The sequence below is a fragment of the Rhopilema esculentum genome, unplaced genomic scaffold (assembly GCF_057945365.1).
Source record: "Rhopilema esculentum isolate cy_ngs unplaced genomic scaffold, ASM5794536v1 HiC_scaffold_23, whole genome shotgun sequence".
Lineage (NCBI taxonomy): Eukaryota > Metazoa > Cnidaria > Scyphozoa > Rhizostomeae > Rhizostomatidae > Rhopilema > Rhopilema esculentum.
In genome coordinates this window covers 1,661,993-1,686,428 of record NW_028300834.1, presented here as the reverse complement: position 1 = coordinate 1,686,428, position 24,436 = coordinate 1,661,993, and the positions used below count along the sequence as shown (strand labels likewise).

At 35.2% G+C, this 24,436-nt stretch overlaps 1 protein-coding gene across 1 annotated transcript; it reads right to left on the bottom strand.

Moving 5' to 3' along the window:
- On the bottom strand, nucleotides 1–24,436 carry LOC148957542 (RAB11-binding protein RELCH homolog; the record flags this gene model as incomplete). The annotated part of the gene is given in 32 exon segments (XM_089115269.1): nucleotides 1–260; nucleotides 651–715; nucleotides 1,146–1,234; nucleotides 1,935–2,051; nucleotides 2,208–2,346; nucleotides 3,456–3,519; nucleotides 3,969–4,051; nucleotides 4,749–4,848; nucleotides 5,446–5,552; nucleotides 5,839–5,927; nucleotides 6,314–6,350; nucleotides 6,601–6,698; nucleotides 7,111–7,136; nucleotides 7,666–7,822; nucleotides 8,518–8,562; nucleotides 8,987–9,122; nucleotides 9,825–9,989; nucleotides 11,224–11,364; nucleotides 12,631–12,702; nucleotides 12,971–13,061; nucleotides 13,973–14,085; nucleotides 14,402–14,494; nucleotides 15,194–15,269; nucleotides 15,758–15,786; nucleotides 15,927–16,329; nucleotides 16,858–16,946; nucleotides 17,722–17,871; nucleotides 18,380–18,493; nucleotides 18,633–18,691; nucleotides 19,414–19,488; nucleotides 20,254–20,346; nucleotides 24,082–24,436. Coding segments are annotated over 32 exon segments (3,507 nt in total). The 5' UTR covers nucleotides 24,344–24,436.

The following is a 24,436-nucleotide window of genomic DNA, read 5'->3' as shown; positions in this document are numbered from 1 at the left end:
AAGGCAAGGTATCATCAAATGTAAGGTGGCGCGGTTTTTTACCCTTAGCAAAGGTGGTGGCAGTTACATTTATTGGCGGAATCCACAACGAGAGAGCCTTACTAAGAATTGCAAGTAGAGTTGATTATCCCTATAATAAAGTACTAGAGCGCTCTTTCTTCTTGAAAAGGTCTCTTTTCTTCGTTGAGGCGTCTTTTAGTCTGTTGAAGCCGCTGAGCAGTTTGTTCTTCATTTCTTGTCCACTCAGTGAAGATCCAGAGCTTCGAACAGAAGATGTGAAAAGACTGACGTCCCAGAACAGAAAGTGTATATTTACAAATAAATAATGAACGAAGTCAATTAAAAATTTAGCTATTTCGCAGGTAAGTATATAAGTAGCAGATATTGCATGGCAAAAAATAATAGACTGAAATGAAAAAAACAAACAGCCAACCTTGTTCTATTCGGTTAGATAAAAACACCACCTCTAGGCCAAAATCAACCAAGTTACAGGAAAAACATACTCTATAATATCGTTCTTCATTCTATAGTTAACCAACATGGTGCAAGATGGGAGAGGGGTGACTGTATTTGCCTTTAAATTGACATTAGAATTCAAAGACTTTTAGCAGGGGTTGTAAATACAACAATTAAGTTGGTTTGGCGCTTACCCTTCAGCAGCATTATCTGCAGAAATCTTGCTTTCTGCATCGGTTATAATCAGCCTTATCTGATCCTGAAACGGAATAACAACTCTTGGCATTTCATTGAGCTTCTTAGATTGCCTTTTAACCTATCCCTCACAAGGACATTTACTCTTAATTTTTACGGGCTCACAACAAGATGCATAGAATTTATGGCGACGTATACAGCGTTGACATCCCTGCGCACTTGGTTTATAAATGGAAACCTGCTTCTGCGTAACACAGTTTTTCTTGGATATGAAAACTTAACCAGGTAGATAAGTTGGTAGAGCAGAGACGAACAATGCCGCTGTTCGCAGATTAGAGTCATATCCTGATCTTGTCATAGGGCTAAAATCTTGATTGGCTGAGAGCCTGCGTTAAATCACGTGGCCTCTCTCCCCGCTGACCCAATCACAGCCTCGGAAAGTGTAAAAAAATTCTATGCTGTAATAAACAATGTGAAAGTACATTAATACGTACATAAACATCTGGTGCGAGGTCCTTTGTGTCTCGCTCCAGGAAGCGTAATGCTGGAATTATTTGCGACGATATTAATTCTGCTGAGATGACTAAATATTGTTAAAGAAAAATGGCACAAATGCTGGTGAAGCATAGCTTGCAGTTCTGTATTGCAAAGAATAAGTCCCATATAAAAAAGTAACGATGGCTGACATACTTTGAATAATACTGAATTATTACACATCTATTAGAGAGCAGACAGCCACATTGTTTTGTGTAAACTCTTGTTTGTGGATTCTTGAGAAAGGGAAAATCGCACAGAATTAAAGAGCAGCTTTCCATTGAGAGTCACCTTCAAACAAAATAACCACCTTTTTGAAATACCCCTTTTTGAAGACGAGGTATTTAAAAGCTGTTGTGCTCTAGAGTAGGGGGGGGGGAGCAAATAGGTGTGTATAAATTGCTTTTAAAGTCGTTAAAACTTGGGTCTTGTTTATCAGATATGTGTTAATCGTAAATCTTCAACAAATCATAGAAAGGTTTGGAAATAACTGAAAACTGAAAACATATTTTGATTTTTTATGCTTTTGTTGTTTTCTGCAAAGTAATGAATCCTTTAAGACATAATTGATGCTTTCCAAATCACTGTTGCACTTAAGAGACGGAATATTTGAAAGGGAGCGTTAAAATGGATCATTAAAAATGGAGCGTTAGGAAGAGGGCGTTTATTTCATCCGCCTTAAACAAACGGGCAAAATTAAGAAGAGGCTTTCAAAGAGGATTTCACCATATGAAATTTGAAAAAGATACAACAACACAGCATTGCACTTATTGTCTGGCCAATTTCACGTGCCATCTCGACTTGAACTTTTAAATCCGGAATGAAACTGTTTGCTTCGGCCATTCTGCGAATTCTATGTGCCAAGACTGAAAAATTTAACATTAAATCGATAACACCAAGAGAGCAACAACTACAAAATATATTTCAAATAAATAAATATAAATATAACTGCGCTACTTTGCAAATTTTTTCTTTGCCCTACGATGGCCAATGTCAAAAAAAATTTTGATGGAAAAGCTTACATTCTTCCCTGAATTTTGGTTCGGAATTGGGCAGGATTCGCGAAAATGTCCTCAGCATAGCCTTTTGAAGTTCAATGTTGTCTTTGAGACCTGGGTCATCCATTAGTGATTGCAATTGCAAGAACACTTTTTCTAATAACTGGAAAAAAACAAATTTTGCAAAAATAGGTAGAGCCAACACCCTAGTATTGGAACCTAACATTTCATCTCTCAGGCTCAATGGTTCTTATATATTATATAAAGTGCATTAAACGAACAGGGGGTTGTGGATACTACCATTTAATACTACAATTTCATTTAATACCATTGTATTCATTAGGAAAGTTGTAGGAAGATACAGCATTTGCAAAAAATTGTATTCAGTTGATGGATCATGTGGTGCTTCAAGGAATAAAAGTTTGGAAAGTACATAATGTCTGAATTAATTGCCCTGCAAAAAAAATCTAATGTATCTTTTAAGTCTGACACTGTTCTAATTAGAAGCTGTTATAATCCCAAAATCTCTGCCTGTAGGTTTTTAAAATATCCTGTTCTTATTCGCTGGTGTGTACTGAAGTGGCAATCACAAATCTGAAACCTAACTGAAATCCAACATGAAAACGCAAGAAGACGGCCGCAATAAAATTGCGACTAATTCTAAATCATTATATATCATAAGTCTTTTCTTCATTTATGACGATAAGGCTTTTCCAAAAAAACTCAAAAAAACAGAAATATTGATACCAGGACATGAACAACTTTGACCGCATCCATAAGATATTCTTACTACAAGAGTAAGACACACGCAGTAGAAGTAAAACATACTACCTTCCTAACGTGTAGGCATAAGGAGTCATTGAACCTACTAACTTAAAGGCTACATTCATGGGAAGATCCTTGTCAGGGCTACGACAACAGTTATCACCTCCAACCGGTATTCACCTGGCTTAAAGACAAATCCAGTACTGGGTCGGAGGAATAAAATAAGTCTTGTTGCCCAAAACAATCGCATCATGGAAAAGTATACATTTTAGAAGTATATTTGCCAAAAAAGGGTAAAACAGATTGTGATCTGGTAAACCTAGAGGTATTCCACTGCCAAATTCATCCATTTCTACATACTGCGAAACTTAAATCTAAAAGTACGATGGGGAGTGTCATTATATGCCTAACCCTGTGGAAATGCTAGTGTTAGAATAATTTTTACGATACAAGAAGAATACAAAACCAAACACATACAAAATCTGGCAACAATTCAATTTCACTCACATTTTTGTCCGTCCTCGTCTCTACAACACTCCCAAGTGTTGGAACTGTGGCAACTTTGACAGCACTAGAAATTACGAACAGTGTCTTCAGAAGTCCTATATTAAATACCATTGCATGGCTGAACACTAAACAAGGGCCTGAAAACTTTACTCAATTTTGATGTCAACACTGACGTCAATGTTTTCATCGTGCTTTGTTTACAAACGTGCTCTGGTCTTGAGCTTTATGGCTAGCAACAACAAGAATAATTTTAGGATGAATTGGCAATAGATTTCAAGTATCCTTGGTTGCATAGGTTTTCTTTCCACGACTAAATGCCATCAATAGACTGAGTTAAACATAAGGGTGAAAGTTTTCAAGGCAGCAAGGCAAGGAGTTTGTAAAATTTTCTTACAAGGCAAATAAAGATAACTATGCAAAATTAACCACCTTAATTTTGTATATATCAATTGATATATATATCAAGCATATATCAATAAACAAATAAATCAATTGATACAAAAATAGACTTACAATTCTCGGTCATTTGAAAGGGTTATCAATGCAGATGCAACTTGTGAAAAAAGCGGACTACTGGTAACACACCGTACCAAAATCTGCAAGTGAGAGGTTCAATTAAAATCATAAGTGCTCAATACACAATGAAAAAAAGCTGACATGTGAAGCTGAATTTGACTTCAAAGTGCTACCGTCTCCTAGGAGAATGGAGTGTACAATAGTAAAGTTTAATAGTTATTCTGTCATGATAAGGTGTTCTGAACATATCCCAAAAGTTTCTAGGCATAATGATATTCTGCCATCGAAAAATCACAACAGGATGATTCTTCAAGTTGACTAATGTAAATTAAACAGAATGAAAATAAGAATCATATCGTTAAAAATAAAAAAGACAATAAAGTAATTGTTAGTATCAGTGCACCAGGAATTAAAAACTGTAGAGTGGAAGTAAAAAAAGCTCAGGGCTGTAAATGAGGTTGAATGAAACAAGTTTGGGAAAGGACCTCTGATAAGATGGTGACGTCATAGACGAAAAACCATTTAAAGAAGAGATAACTAAAATACAAGAAAATTGGAAAGATTGGTTGTTGGGACGAGGTAGAGAGGCGGGCCAAAGAGAAGATCAATCGTTTCCGCGTGGAATGACATGGCAAGCATTGAATTGAGGGGAAATGATGTGCATGATTTTTACCCTTTGAAAAAGATTGGCTATCCCATTATTGAAGGTACTACGTAGCTGTTATTTGTATACACTTTAAGCTCATATATTGTTAATATCTTCGTTGAGTACCTAACCTCTAATAGTGGAGCAGTTGTTATTCTGACAGCTGTAGATGGATGAACAAGTGCTTCTCTAAGAACCTGTATAAGATCTCCATGAAGGTCCTGGTTAGACCTGAAAACAAAAAGGCTCAGATAAAATGCCAAATTATTCTACAAAATCGATCAGAAATGTTTAGATCGTTCAATTCCCGAGTGGAAGTCACGGTCAAAAGTTAAAGGAAACATCCCTGCAAAATTGTTTTTGGTAATATCTATTTTTTCAAAACCAGATAAACTACAGATTTTCAATTGCAGGAGCTGGTAGAGATTTAGTAATCTACATAGCTGATTCTCGCTGAAATGAACATTATTTATGACACCTGATTAGAAAAATTGTTAGTCAATGGTACAAAAATTATCTTCCATAACCCCCAACCCTTAAACATCATTAATCCTAAAACCTACCACACACCCCCCCAAGAAAGCATCATTCAAACAGATCACCTTATTGTGCTAAATTGCCCTTACAAATTCTGGAGCACAAGTTGAATTAAAATTGGCTATATTTACATTTCTGTATTATGTTTGTATTTGGAATACTGAAAGGCAAGTGCCGCGTTAAGGCCGGTTGACATGATCATATTCAGGTAAAATTTCCATCACATTTACTTCACATTTTTTATGTGATCTATGTACCGGGAAATAAAAACATGCTGATAAATGAGCTCACCCAAGAATATGAAATGTAGATTCTAAATGATATAAGGAAAAATTTTGTGTAGCGATGGTAACCAAAGACTGCTTCAAAAAGGTGCACATCCTTTTTCGATCTTCTTCCTAAAAAACCAACAATGCAAATTGTTTGAAACACAACATACAACGTTAGAAAATTACCCTTAAAATGAGACAGCAAAATTTTTCAAAATTCAATACGCGGGAGGGGGGGGGGGTGGAAATTTGGTGTAAAGTATCCGACTGCAATAGAGCACGGGCTACACTACCCAGACATCTTAAAGGAAATTTTGACACATACTAAAATTAGACAAGTGGGTGCCAATTTCTTCGGAAAAAAATAAGCGGGGGGGGGGAGGACTTTTCCTTGGCGAGAGAACAGCTTACGTACCTCATTGAAGACAGAGAGAACTCCACAAATGAAAAGTGGCAACAGCGGGCTGCATATTGGGGGTAAGTCTTTTTCCAAGAAGGAGAGTTCTAAAATTTAAAAGTAAATTCGTACAACAGGACCAGCATCAGCAGTCTGAAGATTCAAGAGGAAGCTCACATGGATCATTTATTTAGTGTGTCCGTTCACATTGCACGGCCTGCGTAAAAACACGGATTAAATGGATCCGTTCCAACCTTGCTCTGATATGAAAATGGAATAAAAAGACGAAACGAAAACAGATCAAATTGAAAATGGATCAATATGTGGACGGTTAAATACAGTGTTGACGGCAAAAATAAATCATTTTGAAAGTGCAAACAAAGGTAAGGCTGACTTGCATTGTTTAATCGGGTATAAGTATACAACGTTTGTCAACATTGTTGTCATGAACAGGCTGTCAATTTTATATGTCATAACTAAGTCTGAATCTTACCTGACGCCCTCATGAGCTTTTCAAAATATGGAATTATCTAAAAGAAAAAGCAATCAATTGCTAAAGAAGGCTGAAGGAATAAAGCAAATAAACCTAGCAAAGTACTATACTGATTACAGAGTTGCGCTGGCTTGCTCAAACAACCTATTGCAAGAGTGGTATGCTATGATACAGAAGATTGCTTCATCCTGCGATTGGCATGCAGGTGTAGGCCATTTCATAAAAAACTCTGTAATCTATGCTCAGCAGATATTCTTACAAGAATATGCATAATTTCATGCTCAAACCTTTTTGTATGTATAAATTTTCCCAAATGTTCGACATAGCTTGCATAAAAAACAGACCAGCTGCTCCATAATTTCTAACTCTCCAGAACGCTTTAAACCTAAAAAGATTAATTAAGAAAATTATAGGGTATTCATTATTTTTTGAATAAATCCAAGCCATTTTAGGAGACCAGATTGCATTAATTAAACTGGACTGCATAAATTAAACCAGACTGGTGATTAGAGTTCAAATAAATTAAACCTTAGGAGTATGGATAATTGTAATGGCTGCTTGCATGCTGTTGTTCATTGTCTGGATGATAATTTGCGGTAATTCATGACTTCGTCAGAGGAAACGTAGAACTAGCAGGAAACTAGAGGAACTTTGTAACAGTCACGAGAAAACAGTCTTATCTTTGGCGAGAGTTTTAAGAGATCATAAGCACTGAAACACAGGAAAATTTAAACAGAATTCCTAAACTCGTATTATAATTGAAGAAACAAGAACATAAAAAATATAATAGGACCCACCTGTGAATTCTACAACTTGGGATACGCTGCGATAAAGGAAAGGATTACAGATTAGTGAAATTTAAAAGGCAGTTGAATAGCTGTATATTGATAACAAAATAGAGGACATATTGATAACAAGATAAACAAAATGTTATGTTCAATCGTGATAACTCTGGCCATGAGTATACAAAATTCAGTTTGAATTTCTGAAAAAAAAACCATTTTAGTCAAAATTTCTGGTTTGGCTTACCCCAAAAGACATCTACATCAAATCTTTAATCTTAGATCTTGCCATTTACTTCGAGGGAATAAAAAGAAGACTTTTTCAAATTTCCATTGACATCATCAATCTAAACTTACATCAGCTGATCACATTACCTCCATATCTCGCCCACTCACCTCTCCTACTCTCCCTTTCTCTTCAACTCCCTGTTCTCACCCAAAACCTTCATCTTCGAACTCTCATCTCAGCCCCACTCCCTATCTGTTTTTTGATTTTCCACCAATATTTAAAAAACACATAAGAACGTAGAATAAGATAGTGATTTAGGAGTAGCAACAAAATATTCTTACCAATTGTCGCAAACCCATTCTAGCTCATTCCAGGATACAGGTTCTGTATTCTCAAGATTTCTATCAAACCTTTCTACCATAATTCTTAATTTCCTGGCATCACCAATGACAACTTCAAGGCTCATAAGTGTGTTAGGCTGCTTTGGCAGACGGTTATCTGAAGCAAAGACGGAATTCAATGCAACTTTTTATAAAAAAAATAGAACAATCAATAGGTAATGTTCCTATAGGCGCGCGGTACTGATTGGACAACTATACCAGTCATGTGCTCACGTTTTTCAAATTGGCCTATTTCGATCCACAACTGGGTATATATTTTTCATCTTGTCTTTTCGAAACCTTATTCTGACGTTTTAACCTGTGAGGATTGTCAGTCAAAAAAGTATGCTGTAAAATGTTCAATTTCTTCTAAATCCATTTTCAAATTTTGTACCGCCAAAAAATTGTTCAAGTCAATCATAGTCAAGATACAAATCCATCAGCAAACAATTATTGAAAACAGCATGGTAAAGCTGAAACATGATGCATTATACCAAAATAGTCTTTTTCCGACACCTGACAGGGTACAGAACCACGGATATAGACCAAAATGTGAATAGGACATTTTGTCCAGGTATTGATTGAAAATAAAGTGGGAGGAAAGATTGACGTATTTGATTGGTTTCTTGTTCTTGATCCATAATGTGCTACTATGGAATATCTTTTTCCGTGTGATATGAGAAACGAAAACACTCTCCGGCGGCCTTTGAAAATTTCATAGTTTACACTTAGAATTGGTAAAAAGTTGCCTATTGGTATCTGTCTGAAGAAAATACGTCATAGAATAGCGATAACGTTCGGATTAAACTGCACCTTTTATATCGATAGTTGGATCACCATCCTCTCCGTCGAATGGTCCTGCAAAATCATAGATGAGATGCAACTTAGAAAAACAAACACTCCTTTCATATTAAAAGAATCCTTCAGAACGGACACCTCTTCGGTTACTAAGCATAGGTGCCGAAACTCTACAATCATAAACACTATCCAATATTTGAGTTTTGTTTCTTTTTTGTTACATTAACTTTTTAAAACATAAATCCAACGCAAGTTAGCGCAAATGTAGATCACGTAAAGATAAATGGAATTATTGGGTATGTTGATCTCGTAAAGATTAGAACCAGCAAACTGAAAATAACTGTATGTTAACATGTCGGGACAAGCCAAACTTTTCTTGAAACTTCTGGTATGCTTAAGAGCAGTATAAAAATTTGAGTATAGTAGTTATTCAAAAGTTATCTGTACATATAAAACAAGAAAATAAAAGCTTTGCAAGACTCACCTGTTAAAAGAACGAATGCAAAAATCAGCGGCACCATGTCAATACAGCATTGAAACAAAAGTTTGAATTGCAAATCGAGAGCACTTAATGCTTGGGTATTGTCCTCTGTTTTGTTGCATACTTTTGCAGTTGCACTCTGAAATTAGCAAAGTGTTCTAATGCACCAAAACCATCCTGATTGCCTATATGCGCATTAAATTTCTCTGGCACTTTTTAAAACACAATATTTCAGTAGTTATTGGAAAAGTGATGGCATTTTGTGTTGCTGCCGAACGAACAATGGGGTACTATAGAAACGAAGGTCGGAAAGGCAGCGATGTTGGACTACCAATGCACATGGGTTAAAATGTACCAAGGGAACAAAATTGATCCCATTTTGCTATGCTTTTACTACACCAGGTTGCCCAAGACTTTCGATGTGTTTGATGTAGGCTATAAACATTAATTGTATGGTCTTAAAATATCAAGCAGCAAAAATAGACCTTATTAAAGATCAACGCATCAAGCTCTCCCCGCATATTAAGCTGTTCATAAGCTATGAATTAACTTTTCCTGAAGTATTTCCGTAAAATCTTTGCATAATAATATTGCAAACCATGTACTTTTCTCTCAATTGCATTGGAGAGCATTGAGAGCAATTAAGACAATAGCTTAATGAAAAGACGAAAAACATTCAAGTATCTCAAAGGAAATACATTCAGTGCTCTCCTTACCAAAACGCTTGCCCCCGTTAAGATCGAGACTATAACTAATTTCCCTTTCATGCAAATATACAACCCTTTCCAAATTTCACCGGCTTGCATACAAACTTGTCCAAATAAATATACTCTATTTTTACCTCTAAAATCGAACGGATTGTCATTAAAAATGGCGATAACAACTGCGACTGTAGGTTCTTTAGTTCCAATGTCCATACACCGATAACAGGAAGAAGCATCTCCCTTGAAGCACGCAAGACATCTTCATTCTCATCCATTAACGTTTTCATAAGTAAGTCAACGGCCTGGAGAAAGAATGGGAAAAATGCAAAACACTACCAGAAAGAGACAATATGAGACCAGCAGGGGCCGCTGGGAGTAGAAAAGTATTGGTATTAGCCTCTGAGATTAAGACATAGGAAGGCCCCCACTCAAGGTCTTTAAACTATTTAACAGGGGTGGAGCTTATATGTTTTGATTTAGGGAGTTAGGAAAAATGAGCTTTTCGATATGAAGGTTTAGAATCGCTTTTGGCAATATCTTACAAAATCATTTGAAGGCAATGGTCCCCATTGCCCCCTCCCAGACAATGCTGACCCTGTGGTAGTGTAGTTCATCCAACTAGTTTTGTGTAAAGGGAAGAGGATGGGTTCTTTGAAATACAAATGGATTATGGCTGCGGCAAACTACTCAAGCGCAGTCGTTCTTTGATACAGCGGTTTGCTGCCCAGTAATGGAGCCCCAAGGTATTAGCCCATTAATTCTAATACCATAGGGCTTATGGCCCTCAAGTGAGGCTCTATTACGATACAGCGAGCGATTAACTATAGATATATGCAGCACAAAAATGTAAGATGTATCATCAGATTAGAGAAAGCGAGAGAAATAATGTGAAAATATTGCCTGTGACTCTACAGAGCATTTTTTTGCTTAAATTCCTGCATAACATATAAAACTATTTTACAACTGCCTTTAGCTTAAACAAGCTTGGCTATATCAAAAGAGCTGGTCCCATTGATAAAATTGTTGCGAAAAAGTGGCAGCGTATAAAAAGCAAAATAAATTTCTTGCGATCTTAGAGAACCAAAGTCCCCTTTTTTGGAAATAAAATGGTATTAGACTAATACCTTCAATACCACCCCAAGCCGCCCCTGGAACCAGTATTCTGATATCAACAGTATATTACGCCAGTGCCTTTATAGCCAAAGCAGAACTGTTCAAAAGGACTACAAGCAATGAGGACCCAAAGTAGATACAAACTCCTGCCAAAATTATTTGAAAAGTCTTCCAAGCTTATTTAGTGCTTTTTATTTCTTTTCCTAAAAATTATCAATTAAGTTAATAAAGTTAATAAAAAATTGCTTAAAGAAGAGTAGTTGAATACGACCTTATTAGATTACGAAGACGATCTACGTTAGACTTTCAGCAGACATTGAAGCCTTCTGTTTGAAAGCAGAGTTTAAAAAAGGTTCTCTGATCCAAACCTTTGATATTATTTATCAAAATCGCGCCTTGACTTCAGAAAAAATGCAATCAAACCTGAGAATATTTTGCATCATCATCAACAAATGCAAAAATCAATGCGAGGCTCCGCGTGGCTGCTTCGCGAACTTTTTCATTCCCATCATCCTCGAGCATCTGTCTCAACATCGAGAACATCAATGAACCTAACAGCTCTGGCTGAGTGATGAAGAATTAGACAATGCTATAGATCATGTAAATCTAACAATATTTACCATTTATAGGCATGTAAGAGAAACAGCAAAACCTCGAGGTAGAGGCAGGATGGCTAGTTGCAATTTCACGTCAAAGGTCGGTAACAGTAAATAAACGAGTGGCTGAGGGCTACTGACATAGTTCCAAATGAGTTTGATGTTAAAAAACCTACTAGTGTAGGGTTCTGTAGCTAAACATCCAGGTACCGTGACACTGCAAAATATTCTTATAAAGGCTCAAAGCTTTAAATTTGCTTGCTGTTAAAGTTCTTTATGTAGTGCGTTAGATTGATAGGAGTAAGTCAGTTCACGAGTTATGTTGGCACAGGTCATAAGTGTCATGTTGAGGATAAACGAAATGTATCTATGTGTCCGAACCTGCAGACTTGGCTAGACTATGTATATACCCAGAAGTTATACTAGCAAATTCATATCCAAGGCATAAATACCAACCCGACAATGTGACCGGGTGGTCGCAGGAAAATCTTCATGAATAAAGTTCTGCAGGAATTATTTTTAAATATACTCTTTTGCAAGAAACACTTTTCTTTCTTTCATGTTCTTCAAAAGAAAAAATTAAGACAAAAAGAATGTAGTTCCTATTCTCGCAGGAAATTTATGCATGATTTTTGTCTGGTCGCAAGAAGAACAATTTTTTTTCATGTCCTGTTCATATCTGAGCCATTTCAAAAATGGAGCACTCATTTTAGAAGTCTAAAACATGTAACATGAAGGCATTGTTCACCCTCCTATCCAAAAAGGGCAATGTTCCAGTTAAAGGGCACAACACCTTCCTTCAGTCACCTTCCTAACTGTAGAAATGAACCTTTTGCAGCAGAATATCATATAGTATTTTCCAATGCTGCTTTTACATTACAGATCTCAATCAAACCAACAACCAACTACGAAATCATGAAAATGGTCACAGCAATATCCATACTTTAACATGCACTAAAGAGAGGTGTGATATTTCAATGTAATTCAATGTCTTATGAACAAGTCAGTCTATGTCATGGTCTGTAAAAAAACCTCTAAGGTGACTTATTGCCTCTAATACGAAATATTAAGTAACCCTAAGATCATGGTGTAATTGAACCTCAAGAAACAAATTTGAAAGTAATACACCACATATCAAGCCTATATTTAAGGCTTTGTTTCAGTTAAAAGCTTGTCATTACGTCTTTTCTTTCTAATTGGGGCTTTAAGTCCAACCACGTAGAAAAAACCTTACCGGTATGTACGGTGCCATAGAACCACATGTTTCAGCAACGAGCAGTCTACGCTCCGGATATTTATGAGTGATCTAAACCAAAGAACAATGATTTGAAAATTGAATGTTGTCATTAAAGAATATTCGAACAAGAATAATGCACCAAAAATAAGTTTAAATATAATTAACTTCTGGTTACAACCAAGCACCTTGTTCATAAGTTGATTACAACGCTTGTCGCATTTTGTAATGGTATCATGTCAGTAGCAGAAAATTATCACAACGTTTAGGCGAGGAAAAGCTACAGACGAAAATTATACTAGTTTTAAGAAAAGACGTTGAATTTTGTTTCATATCTTACCTGTTCCCAGCATTGAGGAAGAAGTTCAGCCTCGATTCTAGTTGGGCCAACCTTCCTTGCAAAGGCAACGCAACCATCTATAATCATGCGTCTGGTGAAATAGAATGATGCAATTCAGTTTGAAAAATAAAAAAAGGGACCTGAAGCATTTGACTTAGGGTATAATAGGTAAAAGAAATATCTGAATATTATTCAATTTTAGTGGCCCCAGCTTGATACACTTGGTTATTCCTGGATTGCATGTAATGCAAATTTAGAGATATTTTTAGGCTGTGACTAAAAACAGTGGATTCATTTGAATTTTGATAACATAAAAACTTATATATAAATATACAATATACAATTTAGAAAGATACTTTATGAATGCAAAATACAAAGTTTATTAAAACGAAAACAAGAAGGACTTGAAGGACAGTATTTAATGATAGATGGTATACTAACATATTTTAAATTATCGATATTCTGAAGAAACCTATATTCGGAAATTCAATCCACTAACAAACCACGCTATCAAACATCTGATGATTGCAGCATATAATTCTGTTCAATCTCAATTATTTAATTTAGGATGATAAAAAGTTACAACTAGCTTGTATTTACTCATGACTGCAGTTGTAATTAGTTCTCAAGTAACAAAAATAAATATCTAAATAGTTTAAGTCTAAGATAGTCTAAGAGAAATAAAGGACGTCTAAATATCATTTGCTTTTTTCTCCATGGACAAAAATGCACGACGGCAAAATTAAAAAGGCCAAATATTTACTTAAAGGCAACCAACCGATATTAAAGTAGCTTCAACCGTCTACCAGTCAACAATTGGCCAATCAGAAAGCATGATACCACTCACGCGCTTATTGATTGGCTACTAATGATTAACAGATGGCCCATTCAGTATCTGTTGATTGCCTTTTAAAATATCATTTCGTTTACAGTTACGCAAATAATAACTTTCTTTAAATTCTCAGATAATTTCAATAAGTACAAAGGACAGAATGTGGATACCTCTGCTCATCATCTGGGCGTTTTATCAAGTTAAACAGCATATGCAGGAGATTGTCCCTGACTTTGACGTCGGGGTGAAGTCGGACCAGACACAAAATAATCGGTATCAGCTCCTGAAAAACAGAGTCTGAGCTGATCAATACTTGCAGCTGTTGACAACAAAAGAGACACTTGAATGACACATTCTTCTGTAGATGGTAGAATCGTTCATTCCTTTCAGGAAAAAGCTATATTTATATGTTTTTCAACGAACCAATATTTAGCCACGACACATATAACTTTGCTCCCATTATAGCAAGTTGAATATGAATACAAGTGCAATAGGAACTGTAAAAGTTTATTCGAACCAAATAAAGCTTAAAACATTTTACAGACGTGGCAAAATCAGGCATGAAAGAAGTAAACAATTCAAATTTTGCCAAACTGTACCTCTCGTTTATTTAGCAAAACGTTTGGGACCACATTTGGAAGGCATCTGGATACAATGTGGATAGGGTCATCATCTTCTGACGCTCGTATAATCTGTATGAGAAATAGCTTAATTATTGCTAGTTTTATATTGGTGGTATAAGGATGAGTAATCCAATAAAGTTTTGTATGGCAAACAGGTTTTCCGTATGTTTTCAAAAAATAATGATTCTGGATTGGTTTGCTGTACACGCTCTTTGAATTTGCTTAAATTTTGATTAAATGATTCTAAACGCGTCTGCTTGGAACTAGTGATAGTAAAAGAACGCACACCGCTTTAAAGGTAAGGCTTCAGCAAATGAAATTGTCCTGGCAATAAAGTTAACAACTTTTATGGATATACAAAACTGTTTTGTTCAAAAATAATTTCACAATAAGGATCTGAAACCTCGCAAGATGGCTCCTAACCATGAAAATTAAATTAGCTTGACGCACAAGAAGTGCGAATGTGGTCGAAAGCTTCTGTAGGATCATGATTATTAAGGAATTTGTTTCTACAGCGCCTTAGAACAAAACTAGGCTTTTGTTTATTTGTTTCAATTCGAAATATGATCCCTATTTTTATAAAAATTTGTCAGCACAGAAAAAGATGTGGACGAAAAAATGAAATTTTTAAAAATGTTTCAATGGCTCAATCTATTCTCGGACAAAAACCAACTTGTATATGAACAATCTACTTAGAAAATACATATGTCCGTATGTTGTACTGTGTCGAAAGAAAGATTTTTAATAAATTATTTCTTATGTCCTTACCTCCTTCATCAAACGTGTGTCGTGTTGCTCTTGTACAAAACCAAATAATTTCTGGATGAAAATTGCGGTCGTTTGCCTGAAATTGAAAAAAAAAATCATTGAAAGAAATTCAACTGGTACTGTTTATAAGACTTCTACTAAATACACTGTTCACGACGATTTTGTTCTGTTTTGTTCCAATTTCTATCACTCTGATATTTTCTGCAAGTGTCATCTTAGGAAGCCCTTTATTCCACCAGAGAAAAAGGCTGTCTTCTTTCCCACAAAATTTTGCACAGTTTCCCAAAATTTTTCAAAATTAAAATTGCAGCGTATTCAATCATGGGTTAAAAGTATGCTACTAAGCACAAAACAGGAAGCAACGAAAAACATTCACACGAGTTGCCATTACACAACACAATACCAAACAAATACTGCTTTTGAAGACTGGCGTCAGTGTTGCAACACTTTTGATAGGGGCTATTGGTGAAAAATTATATATTACATATCCTGATTTTATTTTTTTTGCAGGTCATCAAATCGAAAATTTACAATAAATATATACAAGTGTGTTTATAGACAAACCTTTTCGAAGAAATGTTCAGCTCAATACTCTAAAAGGAAAAATCATCATATCAATGCTTGATAATAGGCATGATTTTCAAATCGTAATGTTGAGTGTCTTATCGAATCGCGAATAAGAAACCATGAATAAGAAACACTTAAAAAATTGAATGTAACTTATGAAAACTACCATATCAACCGCTGGAATGTGATCTTCGGCAGCAACCGTTTCATCGGGAACATCTCTATCAAGAAAGCTGTCCATTGACTGGTTATCACAATTCTCAGGATTATTGTCTAGTTGGTCTTCTATTGACAAACTATCATCATTGCTAAGAACCTCTTGACTACTGCTTTTATAACCTTTTTCTAATTTCTCATCTTGCACAGAATTACTGCCTATGAGAGACTGTTCATAGTCATTATTTGACTCCTGTTGCTCTTCGGCTCGCATCTGGGTCGTGATTTCTGGCCCAGAATTTTGAGTTTCCTTTGGCATATGAAATTCCATATTAATGTCGGTTTGTACTTCATCGATGCTTGATGAAACAGTGGAGTCAGGGAGCAGATCCACTGCATCATCACTATTCACCCTACAAAACCAAACGACATCAGAATCATATTTTTATTACCAGTACAATGATTAAAAAAGACATGGTGGTTCTTTAACTTGAATCCATCGATAAAATCAATGATAAATTGACATATTTGACAAAAACAGTGCAATAGACAACCCAGCAAGAAAGATATTCCGGTTTCATAATGACAAAATCAGTGCGTTGGACACTACACTGTATAATTTACATCATTCTGAAGATGACTCTCGCTAGAGTCGAAAATTAGGGTAAGATGTGTGTCTTTTTTGTCGTCGTACTGGTGTTCATCATCATGATTGCTTTCATCATCATGATAGCTTTCATCATGAAGCTGCTTTTCCCAAAGTCAGAATCCGATTCTTCTTTCAGAAACACGCTCAGGTGCAAGACCAAAGCAAAATGCGTATCTAACGGTCGATACATGGAGATAAACAACATGGATATGTCGTTTTCAAACATATATTTTTCTATTCTTGCTATAATTTATATGTATAGAATAATATAGAATATAGAATATTATCATACCGTTCGTGATCACTCAAAGCTTGTTGCAATGTATTATTCTTTTTTTGTAAAGTTTCTGACTTTTCTGCCAAATCTTTGATGTTCATTTCCTAGACAAATATCATTTTGTATTTATGACGGGTAGCGTGATAAAGAATATCAGTTAAAACTAAGTTGAAAAATGATATTGCTACATCTATTACGAAATAGATTAACTGATCATTAAACACACCGCAGACCTAATTAACATGTTTGTAAGTGCAGAAGAATATTTGAGAAAATTTATAAAAAGGAAGGCAAGTAGTTTGAATGGCATGGTTTTGGGGCTTGGATTTAAAAATGTAACAAGGTTGCTCAGCTGGTAGCAAAATGATGAAAAGTGTCACTTGTCGCGGGTAGTGGCCCTGCTCTTGTTGTGCCACACACTCACATTTCTTGAGTCGTGTCATGTCGTGTCATATCATGTCGTGTCATGTCGTGTTGTCTCGTGTCGTGTCGATGTGAGTCGATAAGGTGAGTCGAGCTGAGCTGACTCTACACCAAAGGCTAATTTTCCCATGATTTTCTTGCCAAAATTGGGTTGATAATTAATAAAGAGCCAAGAAAAAGTAGCAGTTGTACTGCTGATTGTCATTGAATGTGAGTGAAAAGGCTAGCTACCATCCACCGATAAGGCCTTGTTGGCATTGTTTAAGAAAGGAGCCTCTTCCTGAAGCTTTCTCACCCGTGGTAGTTCCACACAGGCTCATATGAAGTACACCCTGGAAAAGCGTGCTTTATCTTGCAAAATTTCGAGTCAGCATCGTATCAATCCTGCTAAACAATGTTATTAACAATTCCTTCAAATGAACATTTGTTCGCCGAATGCTTCTAAAGAAGGCCTACCAATTGATATATTTGTTCTCTGAGTTTTTCTATCTCTTCCTTATCTTTTTCGACTGGCTCTACCACGTGTTTGCCATAATCTCGAAAAAGATGTAAAAGATTGGGTGGGCGTGGAGTATTGACACCGACATCATCCCAATCGTCAATGTCCTGTTGTAAAAGAATAATTCATTATTTTTATCTTTCTAGAAATCCGAACCTGTAATTCGTTGATTTGCAATATGGCAAAGGCTTCGGCTGTCAATAACCATCATGACCATATTATCTAACAATATTTCCAAATGTTGCACAAATGTAAACTCTGATGGATGCATCGATTTTATGAGACAATAGTACTTTAAAAAAACGACCACATTTTCTGTAAAAAATTTCTCATTTCTTTCTACTTATTAGTGAAAAGCTAATCTGTAGTCACTCTTTCACAAGACAATATTCAATGAGACACACTTATTTATTATCCCTATTGTCACTTTCATTTGATAATTCACAAAAGCAACAGACTGGCAAAACACAAGAATGTTTTTCTGCACATCATTTTAAATGGAAATGACAAAGAAATCATTTCAAAAATCTAAATCAAATTCATACGCAGAAGGCATAATCGTTCAACTTGGAAAAAATTCTGGATAGACAACGAAACAAGCATCAAATAAATTACCTGATCTCCAACTTCTTCCCCAAAAGTGATAGCAGTCAAACGGTATCCATTTTTTAGAAGAAATTCGTTTGTGAGATAATTCAATGCTCGAAGTTCAAAAGTCTTTACAGGACCCTAGAAACATACGGTTGCATATTCTTCATTCTTTTATACAAAAAATCACTGGTAAAACTGAAGGATAATAGAGTCACAAATAAATTTCAAAACAATGACAAATAACAGCATAAAAAACAATGACAAATTAGTGTCAGACCTCTTGCTCTGAAGATTGTTTTGATTCTTCTCCTGTCTTTTTGAGGGATGATTCATTTTCTTTAGCAGAAAAAAATAAAGGAAAATCAAAAGAAAATATACAGATTAAAACTTATACAATATAAAGTGCAGCTGGAAAATTACTTGTATAGTTTATTAATTGAAAGACATATTTTTGATAAAGCAAGAAATAACTATGGTTTGATTTATGATTTACTGTAAACAATGACTGAAGAAAGAAAAAAGAGCCTAAATTTCAGAGTGCCAACGTTTAGACTGAATTGTAATAATTGAATTTTACTTTGGTGACCTTGTTTGCAAACTGATATTTACGAATGTCAAAGATCTACATTACTATGATAGTGAAATAAAAAGGTGTCTATGATTAGCCACATCAAAACAAAGAAATGAGGCAAATGTTGAGTACTGCTAATATTAAGGTATAAAAATATTAGCTTCGCAAAAGAGACCATCTGCTAGTCATATGAATTATGATAAAGTATAAATGATAATAAAATAAAATCGAGAAAAAAGCAAAGTCAGGAGTAGGCAAAAATTCTTTATATAAACACAGTTCCATAATTGTCAAAGTTTTGAGAAGGTTTGATTGCTGTCATGTTTTTAGCTCAGGAAAGAACAAACTATATCAGTGACATTCATATATCAATTTATTAATTAGAAGCAAGCACCAACTATATTCAACATGAGGTGACAGAAAAGGAAAATGGAATTCAAATATGTACAGATAAACTGATAGGCTGGTGAGCTTTGAAAATACTGACCTTTGGCATATTCTGTGATATTTTCTCTCAATTCTTTGATTGTTTCTTTGGCTCTTCTCAACTCAAACTCCAGCACTGGAAACAAATACAAAATACTTCCAGAAGAAATGATCTATTTGAAAACCTTTCACTTCAGGGAACTTTCAATTCGTGGTGATAAATGACATGGAAAGTGCATCTCTTTTCCACTTAAGACTGAGCATGTTTTGTTTTTCTTATTCACAAATCCTAGTTCTTGTTCAAAAAACATGGGTTTACAAGAATCTAATCCAAAGTTAATTGAATCAAAAATTGAGTTGCAAATGTGTGGTTGACAAGATACAAGCAATTCTAGAGTAGGCCATTCATACATAAAAAAATTAATGACAAACCAAACCTTTATGTGAAATTATTCTTTGATTCACACAATATCTATTAACAAATTCATATAACAATCTATAGTTATGTTAATCTTATTACATTAACAGTGCTTAAATGGCATAGATTCAGTGTTAATGAAGGAGTACTTTATCCCAGATTACACAAAACATGACCAAGAAACATTTTCTATTTCCAAAAATGAAGACTACCAAGCATAGACACATTTAGGCTGTAAAGCCTAGACATTTCTTTATAATAAAATTACACCACAAAAGTACATCACCAGTATACAATGCTAGTCAACAACTGGCTTCATAAAATAAGTGCATGTTTTCAGCTTTCAACAAGCTGTTTAAAGAAGAAATATATATCCTTACTTAATGGTAGTATGTAAAAGTATCTCTCTACACTTGTGTAACACGAGCATTAGAAAATTTATTCTACTATAATCATATTTATAATTGCTGATCCTTCACTTACCAGCAACTTTGTCATCATTGTCTCTTCCACCATCATCAGAATATCTTGCAAAATCATCTATTGAGTCTAATGTCAGGTTACTGGCTGATCTCCCTGCAAAAGATTTTGGTAACTTTTAGTGATTTGCTAGATACACTAAAATTGTGATGGAGAAATAATATGTTCAGTATAATGCAGTTACCAGTTCAACAACTACTGATTCATTGTAATGAAACAGGTCTAAATGCTTCACACTCTTAGTGTTTGAAAGTTTGTTTCTTATCTTTTCGAGATACTAATAATTTCAAGGAAAAAGAATGTTGCTCCAAAAGGAGAGTTTTGAAGACATTTTTAAAAAAGGACAGTGGTTCAAAGTAGATAAATCTTTTGGTTGTCTCCAAATGAAACTGATAACATATGTTTGCTTTTCCTGCTTGACAGAGTCATTTCGTAATTCTGGATAGACAATGGCTCTAGCAGATTCACACTCTAGAATAATATGAAAGTGTTATACTGCAAACCCATGCTAATAGTCTTTGAGTCTTGCTTAAAAGGAAATGAAAATTTGGAAATTGAATAACTGTGAGTCTACTCCATGTGACAAAATGCAGTTCCTGAAGGCAATTTATTTGCTGCTTTTATCACGTGACTGGTAGCCCTTTCATACCTCTTCTTGTTTAACTGTTTGATAAAATATGCTGTTGTCAAATGAATGGGAATCATATGCTATTCTATATAGTTCTTAATTCAACACATCAAGCTTAGCAAAGCCAAAGCTACCTGTTCGGATGTAAAAAACCACTGTATTTTTTTGCAAATTATCTTTCGTTGACAAGTTTTTCTCAAAGAATTATTGCCATATTTTATTGACAGAATATTGCTGATTGAAAAGCTAATTTGACAATCTCATTTACTGACAAAGAAAGAATTACCAACAAAGTTAAGCAGAAATGATTCAGCCAGGCCTTGCTCTAAGTAAAATGAAGGTGCTCCATAAAAAGAGCACCTTAGAAACTCTAGGCGCGCTATTTCGCACCTCTAAGTAGATTTCCTTGAGAGCATCCTTCGAGAGCTTTAGGAGATCGAGAGCTTCATATCGAAAGCTTCGGAAGAATGTTAAATATGAAATTCAACGGTGATACCATAAAGCACCATAATATGAAATAACAAAACATGCAACAAACACTATGTTAATATAAATATAGAAATATAATAGAACAAAGTCGCAAAATTGTTCATATTTTTCTAGATATGTAAGTTGCCATTATTCTATGAGCTTTTATCAGTGTCAGGATCACTACTGTTATGTTCAGCTTCACACATTGCTTCATCAAAACGCATGGCTTTAAATCGAACATTTAACTTTGTTTCCTTTTTTCATGTTATCCATTCTATAAGAAGCGCTAGAACATCTACTACTCGCAAAAGCAAATGAAAAGCAATGCGATAATTTGGACGGAAACGTGATCGCTGATTTGCACAGGCGATTTTAAGTTATTAAGAAAAACAGAAAATAATATATACTTCAAAAGAAGATAAACGCTTGCTCGAAAATCAAATAAATCTGCCGGAGAATATGCTTGATGGCCTGTGTCCTTGATGGTTATTAGAGGGTTATTAAATAATAAATGATATCGAAAACCCAATGTTGAATTTGCTGAATTTTTTCTCAAGGGGTAATCTTACGCAAATCATAATATTGCGGTCTGTTGGGAAGATTGTTTATGCTTGATCAAGTTGATTCAACAAATTCCAAAAATTTATTTTGCTCCGTGTTAATATTGTTTTTACGTTTTGAGGGGCTCTATAAATCGCCCTCCAAGGCTTTTTTTGGGTGCGCTCTAGGCGCGCGCGCTCGATCGAGCGCCTTTCCGGGCAAGGCCTGATTCAGCACAACCTATCTGAAATCACAAAACAGTACCTGTAAGATCTCATTTTCGAACTAATTTGCACTGTTAAACTCTTAATTCTCTTAAATTGTAATTGAATGTCTGTAGATTTTATATCCCTTCTAGATAAATAAGCTTTGGGGGTATACTCAAAAAACCATGACATTATATTTTCACACGCCTTCTTTTATTCTGAGAGCGAAATTCTCTATCAATGATTGGTTCTGTTGGTTTTCGAGATGGGTTTAAATGTAAATCTTTCCTTGGTACTATTACTTCATGACACTTCAAAAAAGGCCTAACTCCTTGTCAGGATTGTGAATTGAATAGAAAATTTTGAAATAATCATAGGACTAATCTACAGTGGAATCCCAATAATATGAAACCCGGCTATAACTAATTTTTCAGTATAGCAAAAATATGACTGGCCCCTTGGATTCTGCTGAACCCCTTGCAAATTCCCTCAGTACAACGAATCCCCTATATAACGAACTCTCATTATTATGAACCGAATTGTATGTCCCTTCCTCATGATTTTCCTCGATATGACGAACGTCTCTATAAATTTTCACCGTTATTTTGGCCTACTTTTTCCCGGTGTATATTTATCACTTTTTCTCAGAGAAATAATTACTTTCATCGGCAAAACAGACACTGGCAAACATGCACCTTTTATGATACAATAAATGGAAAAGAGATTTGTGCAAAAATTTACACCTTTCCAAGGCTTGATGGCAGTTCAATGAAAAAATCTAAACACAGAATACAATAACAGACATTTTTGTCTCCGAATTTTCTAAAGAATGTTAAGTGTTGTCAACAAGAATTTAATTTTCGATTGCTAATTTAGCAAAAGTAGCAGACTTGCCAATTATGCAAGAAACAGTAGCAAATTTGCGGATTTTGCTACTGATATACAGCCCCCTCTTCAGACTTTGCTATGCTTTAAATCTAGATTTTGGTGATGTTTAAATTAATGAAAAATGGCCCATTATTATCTTTTATGCATTATCTTTATGGATTATTGACATCTGGCCAGTCAGATACATAAAATAGCTGTGATGTTTGATAACCAAGGGGCCATGGGCAACAGATGTAAACGCAAAAATGGTCATTACAACCAGATGAATGCCAAGCCCCCACTGACTCTGCTAAAGATATATTATCAAAGTTGATGAAAAACATGTAGAAACTTGCTCAAGTCTTCAGAAATAACTCATTTTTTATTAAAATGTTAGTAGTGATTATAAGGATTCAGCGAAATAAATCTCATCAAAATTATTGGTGTCATCATTGTTGTGTTGGCAATTTCTGCGTAGATCTTTTATGATAACCATAGATTTTTGCGAAAAAATGTCACACGACCACCACACACCTGAATGTTTTCAAGTGTGCAATGGTTAGCACCCCTGCCATACTCTTCCCATGAAAGCCTGCTTCAAGCAAACATTTTAACAATATTGCTACAACTTTCTACGATATATTTTTGGGTTCTCTGGCATGAAATGCAACTTTCAAGGCTTCTGGTAATGTTTTACATGATTGTAGAGATGGTTCTCTTAATAAATAATTAATTTCAATACTATTTGATCATCAAAACAACTGACATTTCCAAGATGCTTTTGGAAACAACTGCCTTTTGAGAAAAGATGAATTGAATTTGCATATGATTAATACCAGTATAAAACCTCACTTTCTGCATAATTCTTAAAGTTGTCTTATAATAAATAACTGCAAGAGCTAAATAAACAAATATGAATAAGGCTGCATAATCATCATTCCCATAAAATTCTGGAAATAAACTATACAACAATTTTTAAATCATCCGCAAGTCTAGAGCCTAAAATAACCAGCTAAACGAATTACAGCTAGCTGGTAGGCCGAGCCATGCAGAATGTATAACATTGCACTCCAAAGGAAATCGAACGGAAATTCAACAATTCAGAAATCTTAAACTTACTGACGCTGCTGATGCTTATACCATCATATCTTGAGTTTGTTTCAAAATTCCCTGGATTTGAGAAAAAATCTCGAAGAAGCGGAAGTTCTCTACCGCGTTCGCAGAGCTCACAGTGAACTTCCAGAGCTGACAGAAGAAATTTCCACCTCAGAAGTCTTCTTGCAACCTCGTTTATTTCTACATCAGAAGGCTGGTCAGCCATCTCTGCATGGTCTTCTTCTGTACGACTAGCTTTATCCGTATGAACGCTTACCTCTTCCATGTCTCATTGAGTTGCAACCTTTGGCATTAGTAACTTATCCACCCTCCATCTTTGTTGATCTTGCAGTAGCAGGACTGGTCTTATCAACAACAA